The 9,768-nt window shown below is 34.6% G+C and overlaps 1 protein-coding gene across 1 annotated transcript; it reads left to right on the forward strand.

Annotated features, from left to right (window-relative positions):
* Window positions 1–915, forward strand: LOC107471128 (protein FAR1-RELATED SEQUENCE 6-like). Its single transcript, XM_016090570.1, has 2 exons — window positions 1–103; window positions 386–915. Exons 1-2 carry the CDS (start codon window positions 1–3, stop codon window positions 913–915), a joined length of 633 nt encoding a protein of 210 aa, XP_015946056.1.
* The last annotated feature ends 8,853 nt before the right edge of the window (window positions 916–9,768 follow it).

Below are 9,768 nucleotides of genomic sequence, written 5' to 3' on the forward strand. Positions count from 1 at the left end.
ATGAGCCATGTTGTTTGGAACTCGTACACAAAAGACGATTTTGACAGAAACTGGAACGATTTCCTCACAAAGTATGGTCTCGAAGGCAACAAGTGGCTTTCAGGTAATTGAGATTTCAATTCGAATCATTTTTATGCTTATATATTTTTTTCCCAAAAGCATGCACTGTTTTCGGTTCACCACAACTTATAAATTCGGTTCGGTTTGCAGAGCTGTACGAAGATCAGCATATATAGATTCCGGTTTACTTGGATCACCACTTTTGCGTCGGGATGAGAAGCACAAAAAGGAGCGAGAGTATGCATTCTTTTTTCAACAAGTTCATCACATAGAATAGCTCCTTGAGACAATTCGTGAAGCAATATGACAATTGCTTTCCAAGCAGAAAGAGAATTCGATGCTGCAGATTTTCACACTGTGATACCGTGTGCAACAAAATCAGCAATGGAGGCACAGTTTCAGCATGTATATACCCATGAGAAGTTTAGAGAAGTTCAAGCTCAATTTAGAGGTAAAGTGAATTGTATCACAAGATCAATGCATTCAACCATAGGTTTCATAATATATGAAGTCATAGAGCAGGTTTCTAACTCTACATTCAACAAGTTTGTCGTCATCTATGACGCAGTATCACGAGATGTAAAGTGTCATTGTTTGCTGTTTGAGTCTAGGGGCATATTGTGCCGCCATTCCCTAAGCATTCTAATCTTTGAGCGAGTGGATAACGTGGCACCAAAATACATATTGGAACGCTGGAGCAAGAACATAAAGAGGAGACATACACACATCAAGAGCAGCCAAGATGAACCTGTACTGGAGCCAAGAAGTAAGAGATTTGATGGATTGGTGTTTCGGTCACACAATATATGTGAATTTACATCCGAGTCTGAAGATTTGACCGGAATTTTGCACTGAGCATTTGACAAGGTCATGGCGGAGATGGAAGAATATCAAGAGAGAAGGAAAGGAAAAAGTTTGTTAACTCACGGAGAAGCGACATTAAGCAATGTGAATGATCTTCAAAGCCCACCACGTATCAAAACAAGAGGTCGGCCCAAGAACAGACTTGGATCAAACCTGGAAAAAAAGATCTCAAATGCCATGAAGAAAAAAAAAGACAGCTCCAAGCGAGGTAAAATTGACTTGCTTTTAATTAGTTAAAAATTCAATTGTTCAATTTCCTAATATACAATTAATTATGTCTTTTGTAGTTGAACCTTTTACACTCCGAATCATCGATTCAGTCAAGCTCCACTCTTTACAATACACCATATATGAATTATTCAAGACAGGATTTTACAAGTTTTAGTTTTTATTAATGTAAATTTTTGTTCACCTATGAGAAAATTTCGGTTCACCATGTTATAACAGGTTTAATTTATGAATGTTGATAGTCTTTACTGAATAGCCACTTTTTTTTGTGAAATTCTATATTGATATATGCAGTTTTTCGATTCGTCTAGTGTATTAATATCTAATTTGAATAATAAGAATTTGTTTTTTGGTTCATGGTTCAAAGGTTAGAGTTCTGATAGTAGCATTCTTTTAAAATTAGATCTGTGTTATGTTGAGATATGCACTTTTTTGGTTCACCAGTTGCATTAATTTCGGTTCATTGTGTTTTTGGGGTTTAGGGTTTAGGGTTTAGGTTTTAGGGATTTAGGGTTTATGGGTTCAGAGTTCAGTGTTCAGGGTTCTGGTTTTAGTGTTTAGGTTTAGGGTTTAGGGATCAGTGTTTAGGGATTTAGTGTGTTTCTACTTTTTGGTTTGCCCAGTGTAGTAATTCAGGTTCACTGTGTTCTTTTGGAGTTCATAATGTAATGGTAATCACCCTGATTTCTTTCACTGTGAACCTGCAACAAAATAGCAGCAAGGCAGTTCCAACAGGTATATAACAAGACAAGGAGTAATCAATCTTGAATGAAATTTGTTGTTATTTTCATTCAGTTCAGTGCATCGTGTAACTAGGGCTTTAAAATTGGTTGTTACTCTGTTCGGTACTTCTTTTGCATGGAGAAATACAATCATTTAGCAACAGTGTTCAAGAATATGAGTGAGGAAAAGAAAGCTATAGTTGAAGAAATGGGATTTGGTGCCCTGGCACATGTCCCAGAAATAAAGGTATCTCACGCCCTCTTAAGAGAATTGATTGATTGCTATGATGAGTATCATGGTTGTCTGAAAACTCTCCATGAAAAAAATATACATAACACCTGCCAAAGTAGCAGCTGCGCTGGGAAGTGGGGATAAGCCACGATGGTAATACACTTTCCACTTCTTGCTTATTTTCGGTTCATTGCTTATTTAAATTTCAGTTCATTGCTCCCTTTAAATTTGGTTTATTTCTACCTTTAATTTTGGTTCATTGGTATGTAAAAAATTAAACTAAACCTTTTTTGCTCATTTGTTGCTATTAAAATATTGTAGGGGATCGTGTTCCTAAAAAGGTTGACTATCGCAAACTGAATGAAAAAACAAGTCAATATTTCACAGCCTCAAATGTGTTACGTTGGCGACTTTGACAAAGTCTGTCCTAAATATGAGTGTTGAAGAGGAGGAGAACCGGCAAAAATTCTGCAGGACTTTTGTCGTCTTCATACAGAAGTGCTTCTTGCTGCGGATGACGGTAAGCTTAGCCTCCGTGATCCAAAAGCTGCCTATCTTTTGTGTGGACAACATCCGACAGTGGAATTGGGCATGTCATGTGCTTAGCTTCTTGGGAAAGGGAATCAAAAACAAGAGAAAGGGGAAGAAACAGTCCGTTGAGGGCTGTGTTTTTGTTTTAATGCTGATTTACTTCCATAAAACCAAGTTCCCTCACTTGGATGGACTTAATGCTCCCCCAACACTGTGGGTGGCCTATTGGACAAAGAAGATGATACATGATAGGATTTCTAAGGAAGCAACAGACACAATGGTAATATGTGCATACAGAAATATTTTTCTTAATAATTGAATGTTTATCATGTATTATTCATCACATGAATTGAATTCGGTTGAGTGTTTGTGGTCATTTTGATTCACCTGATTATTTCTGTATTTTCTCGTTTCAAATACTCTGCTAACTAAATAATTTTGTGTTTTAGGGACTTCTGTATATAAAGCAAATAAAGGGGAAAGAGAAAAGAAAAAGGGAGAAAGAAGAAAAGAAGGTTGTTGTTATGGATTCTTCTTTAGAAGAAGAATCTTTTTCAGAATCCAAATCAGAATCGAAATATAACGCTGGCAGAAAGAATAAGACAAAAGAGGCTCATGAAAAAAGAAAAAAATGTTTCAACGGATTCAGAAACATCAAGTGAATCTCAAAACCAGTGCAGTTTGAATGGTTCTAATTAACAATATTTTGTTCTACTTGTTTAAAAAAGTAGACACTGCTTCTTTTGAATGTATATATGTCAACATTAATGTAAATGTTAATATTAATGTATGGATCTAATGTTAATGTATATACTAATTCAAGATGGATTACTCATTGTCTTGTTATATACCTGTTGGAACTGCCTGGTTGCTGTTTTGTTGCAGGTTCACAGTGAAAGAAATCAGGGTGATTACCAATACATTATGAACTCCAAAAGAACACAATAAACCGAAATTACTATACTGGGCAAACCAAAAGGTAGAAACACACTGAATCCCTAAACACTGATCCCTAAACCCTAAACCTAAACACTAAAACCAAAACGTTGAACACTGAACCCTGAATCCATAAACCCTAAATCCCTAAATCCCTAAAACCTAAATCCTAAATCCGAAACCCTAAACTTCAAAAACACAATGAACCGAAATTAATGCAACTGGTGAACCATAAAAATGCATATCTCAACATAACACATATCTAATTTTAAAAGAATGCTACTATTAGAACTCTGACCTCTGAACCATGAACCAAAAAACAAATTCTTATTATTCAACTTAGATGTTAATACACTAGACAAATCGAAAAATTACGTATATCAATGTAGAATTTCACAAAAAAAGTGACTATTCATTAAAGACTATCAACATTTAGAAATTAAACCTGCTATAACATGGTGAACCAAAATTTGCTCATAGGTGAACAAAAATTTGCATTAATAAAAACTAAAACTTGTAAAATGTTGTCTTGGATAATTCATATCTGGTGTATTGTAAAGAGTGGAGCTTGACTGAATCGATGATCCGGAGTGTAAAAGGTTCAACTACAAAAGACATAATTAACTGTATATTAGGAAATTGAACAATTGAATTTTTAACTAATCAAAAGCAAGTCAATTTTATCTCGCTTGGAGCTATCTTTTTCTTTTTCTTCATGGAATTTGAGATCTTTTTTTCCAGGTTTGATCCAAGTCTGTACTTGGGCCGACCTCTTGTTTTGATACATGGTGGGCTTTGAAGATCATTCACATTACTTAATGTCGCTTCTTCGTGGGTTAACAAACTTTTTCTTTTCCTTTTCTCTTGATATTCTTCCATCTCCGCCATGACCTTGTCAAATGCTTGGCGCAAAATTCCGGTCAACTCTTTAGACTCGGATGCAAATTCACATATATTGTGTGACCGAAACACCAATTCGTCAAATCTCTTACTTCTTGGCTCCAGTACAGGTTCATCTTGGCTGCTCTTGATGTGTGTCTGCCTCCTTTGTATGTTCTTACTCCAGCGTTCCATTATGTATTTCGGTGCCACGTTATCCACTCGCTCAAAGCTTAGAACGCTTAGGGAATGGCGGCACAATATGCCCCTAGACTCAAACAGCAAGCAATGGCACTTTATATCTCATGATACTGCATCATAAGTGACGACAAACTTATTGAATGTGGAGTTAGAAACCTGCTCTATGACTTCATATATTGTAAAACCTAGGGTGGAATGCATTGATCTTGTGATACAATTCACTTTACCTCTAAATTGAGCTTGAACTTCCCTAAACTTCTCATGGGTATATACACGCTAAAATTGTGCCTCTATTGCTGATTTTGTTGCGCACGGTATCACATTGTGAAAATCTGCAGTATCAAATTCTCTCTCTGCTTGTTCTCTGCTTGCGAGGCAATTGTCGTATTGCTTCATGAATTGTCTCAAGGAGCTATTATGTGTCATAAACTTGTTGAAAAATGAATGCATGCTCTAGATCATTTGTGTGCTTCTCATCCTGACTCAAAAGTGGTGATCCAAGTAAGCCAAAATCCATATATGCCAATCCTCGTACAGCTCTACAAACCGAACCAAATTTATAAGTTGTGGTGAACCGAAAACAGTGCATGCTTTTGGAAAAAAAATATATAAGCATAAAAATTATTCGAATTGAAATCTCAATTACCTGAAAGCCACTTGTTGCTTCTGAGATAAGGAAATTGTTCCAGTTTCTGTCAAAATTGTCTTTTGTGTACGAGTTCCAAAAATATGGCTCATCTCTTGTTCAATATCAATGTGTCCCTTGTAGCCATTTAGTTTGCTTGGGATTTTCTTCATGATGTGCCAAATACACCAGCGGTGAATTGTTGTTGGCATGCATAGCTCAATTGCCCTTTGAATCGATGCGCATTGATCGGTAAGAATACCTTTTGATGCCTTCCCTCCCATGCAACGTAGCCAACACTCAAATAGCTATTTGAATGATTGAATGTCCTCATTTTTCATCAGCGCGCATCCAAAAAGTGTCGACTAGCCGTGGTGATTCACGCCAACAAAAGAACCTAAAACCAAATTGTACTTGCATAAATAACAACCACAAGTTGGTGAACTGAAATATATACACTCACTGAACATAAAAAAATGTTTGAATGAACCGAATACCTGTTTGTGTTATAGGTGGTGTCAAATGAAACCACGTCTCCAAAATAATCAAATGCAGCCCTGTTTCTTGCATCCGCCCAGAATGCATGTTTAATGCAGTGATCGCCTTCAAGGTTGAGCTCAAAGAAGAAATTCTGGTTCTTTTCTTTCATTCTTATTAGGTACTTCCCAAATTTTTTGGCATCATCTTTTTCTGAAATATTCCGTACTTCCCTTGTGATATAATTTCTTACGTCTTTTTCTATAAAACCTAGTTCACGGTGACTGCCAGCTGCTGCCACAAATGATTGGTAGGTTTTGCTTGGTCTGATTCCTGCTTCCTCGTGGGTTTCAATAGTGCGACGCACGAACATGCTAAGCTCCCTGTGTTGTTTGAGCATCTCAGCCTAGTCTGGACAACAAGAATGTGAGTGATTCAAAACAACTTTGGAAATTGTCCGAAGACCAACATCCTTCATTATGTGTACGTAAATTCTGCCCGGACAAATAACCTAGCTGAAGGGTTTGTCTTCAAAGTTGGAGATATCTTTGACTTCCACCTCCCCTCTCTAGAGCATTCTTAATCTTGTCTCCATCCCGAGTCGTGTTCCTTATTTTGGTGGAAAAACCACCAAGTTTGGAATAATATTTGTAGAACTTTCTAACTTCTTCTAGGGTCTTGAAATCATTCCCACCTTTGGGACAAATTTTTCGTCCACAACACAGCTGGTCTGCATGGTGAACCGAAATCTTAATTACGGTGAACAAAAATCTTAATTAAGGTGAAACAATTATATAGTGCTTAGGGAAGAAAACAAAACATGTTGGTCTAATTTTTGTTAGACTGCTTTCTACGTACCGAACCAAAAATATGAAAGTGATGAACCACCTCTTTAGTACTTACCGAACCAAAAAGTTACTCAAATTTACTCAGAGTTACTCACAGTTAATGATACTCACAATTACTCACAGTTACATATTATCAATTGATATGAATCAATTCAGATGTAGATCACCTCAGTCTATTCAATTCACTTCAAATAAAATTAGCAATTTCATTCCATTAAATTCGATTCAGAATTCAATAATCCAAACCTCATTAAATTGATGCGTTTCAGAAGAATTATCCAAATCGCAGTCATTCAACTGATTTGAAGTTGATTCATTCATTGTTTCAACCGAAAAATACAGATCAAAGAAGAAAACAAAAAGAAGATGAACGACAAAGCTAATTGCGTTGAATCAATCCAGATCCATAATGCAGAGAAGAAAAACGCGAAAAAAGAGAACAACGAATTTAATTAGGTTAAAGAAGAAGAAGAAGAAGAAGAAGAAGAAGAAGAACAAAAAGATTTACGTTGTATGAGAAGCTTTACGTTGAGAAACGTTGAAAGAGAAAAATAAGGATTCGTTATATAGATTATAAGTGGCACGTATAAAACAAACAGGAGTTTGAGGGCGTGGAGTGAAAGTTACATAAATACCATCCATATAATTTTTACATGGATGTAAAACTTTTTTCTATAGATTAACACACTAATTTAGCCAAACATTAAACACACAAATCAACTGAGAATCAATTACATTCTACTCTTATCAAAGTGCCTAGATTTTCTTCCATATTTATTGGAGGAATTATTTGAGCTTCATCATTTACAACACTTTAGCAAATAAATATTAGGGATTTTTACTAAAATAAAATTAAAAACACCTCGTTACTAGATTTTTCTTAATGAAAAATAATTACACATATATCTTTTAATTTTTTATATTATTACTATGTAAATCGTGCTAAAATAACTTTTTTAACAATTAAATTATTAGAAGTGCTAGGAGTCAGCAAAATTTGTGATGTGTAGTCATCAATTATCCATCATCAATATTTTTATTGGTGTGAGATGACATCTAATGGTATAGAATTACGTATTTTTCTTTTAATGATTAAGTGCTGGCCAGATTTCAATAAAAATACTGACCCCTTAGACTTTCTCTTAAATTATATATAAATTGTAGGTGCGTAGGGGTGAGCATGGGTCGCGGGTACCCGATTATCCATCCGAACCCAAACCAAACCAATTAAATTGTTTCTGGAACCAACGGGTAATCGGGTCCAACTCTCTCTCTCTCTCTCTCTCTCTCTAGCAATTGGTTTGGGTAACAGTTTTGGGTGCGGAATCCAAACAACCCATAAATCCGACCATATATTAATTGAATAAAAATAAAAATTTTAAAAATATATATGCCTTTTAATATGTTTGAATTTTAATGTGTTTAGTTTTTAATGTATTTAGTATTTAACATGTTTTGATTATTTCTATTAATATTACATGTTTATTGTATTTACAGAATTTTTAAGATAAAAATTTTATTTTTTTATTATTGTTACATGTTTATTTTTTTAAACCAAAATCATAAATCAAGAACCCAAAATAAATATTATTACCTAAAGTATCTCTATCTGAAACTGAGATCTGTTGATCATAGACAGAAACAGACGAGGAGGAGGTGATAAGGAAGCCAAAGACCAACAAAGAAAAGACGAGAGGACGCGACGGGCCAGCAAGGAAGAGGTAGCAAGACTGGAGTCGGGGATGTTGAGGCTGGAGATTGAGGGTAGAGACTAGAGAAACTGACACAGAGCAAAGACTAGATCAACGAGGATGGAAATTGAGATCAAGAATAGATTGTGACGGAAAAGAAGAGAGGGAAAATAAGGCTGGAAAAAATGACGAGAACGATTTTGCAGTTTTGCAGAAATGAGAATAGACGGTATGTAAAAATAAAAAAGAAGAGTAAAATTGGTGAAGAATTTTGAAGTAATAAAATTTTAATTTTGGGAATTTTGTAACTCCTGTTATTTGAGATTAAAATTTGCCGTTTTCTTAACTAATTTGAAGGAGTTTTTTAAAACCTTTATTATAAAACTTCTCGTAGTGATAGGATATTAAACATCCAAAGTCGGTTGTAAATCACTGTAATTCCGAACATAAATTCTACAATGATTTACGTCCAAACATGAATGTCAACAACCTAGAACGATTTACTGCAAAATTGGCAAACCATTAAGACATAATTCCCACTCACATACATATTTAATAGCTACATAGGATATAGAGTGAAGACAAAACAAAGGAAAAAAAAACGAAAAGAAAAAGAAATTCACTACATGATATTTTACACATTCTCCCTGTATCTATATTTCACAACAATATGTATACTTATTACCATTATCTGCAACCTTTCTTGCATGAATCCAACTTTTGTTTGTGACCCTTAAAGAGCATCTTGCAATTATCAACACACTGTTTTAGTACTTTGCATTTGTCAATGCAGTATGTTTTCCTCACCTGAAATTTCTTATGGGTTTCGTTGCATTTATTGATACACGCATTCAAATCAGACACATCATGATAAGTTGGAGTCCAAGTTCGTCGCCGGCGAACAAGTGGTGGTTGTTGATAAATAATAGCATCAAAGAAATCAGGAATAAAAGAACAAATAATTACTCCAATTATCATCAATATCATTAGTGTATAAGGCACAACATTTCTAGCCATAGGTCTCTGCAGTATGTTTTCCTTAACAGTAATGTCTGTTTGTTTCTATCGTTATTATTTATATGTTTATATATATCATATATGTACCATGAATCTAGCTAGAAGTAGAAGATTCCTTGCTTATTAGTGTTCTTTCCCTGTTTCAAGAGTCGTAAATTATAAATATATAGCATTCTCCTTGTAGTAAAATGTTGTTTCAGAATAGTTTATTAGTTTGATTGATTGACTCTTGAGTTCAACGAATTACGAAGAAGCATTTATTAATAGTAATATGTTACATGAACAAAAAACGTGTATTTCACAGGATATATACCAAAAAATAAAAAAATGTCTTTCAGTTCTTAATTTCTTATTATGGAACACATAATTTTTTAACGAAAATAAAAAATGTTTTTTAATCAATTACATAATTTTTTATTAAAATAACATATTTATATATTATAAAATTTATCAGGAT

The sequence above is a fragment of the Arachis duranensis genome, chromosome 10 (assembly GCF_000817695.3).
Source record: "Arachis duranensis cultivar V14167 chromosome 10, aradu.V14167.gnm2.J7QH, whole genome shotgun sequence".
In the NCBI taxonomy this organism is placed as follows: domain Eukaryota; kingdom Viridiplantae; phylum Streptophyta; class Magnoliopsida; order Fabales; family Fabaceae; genus Arachis; species Arachis duranensis.

Coding starts and splice junctions, on each gene's coding strand:
- LOC107471128 (XM_016090570.1), top strand. CDS start 1: ATGAGCCATGTTGTTTGGAACTCGTACACAAAAGACGATTTTGACAGA. Junction 104..385: donor AGGCAACAAGTGGCTTTCAG/GTAATTGAGATT, acceptor CTTTCCAAGCAG/AAAGAGAATTCGATGCTGCA.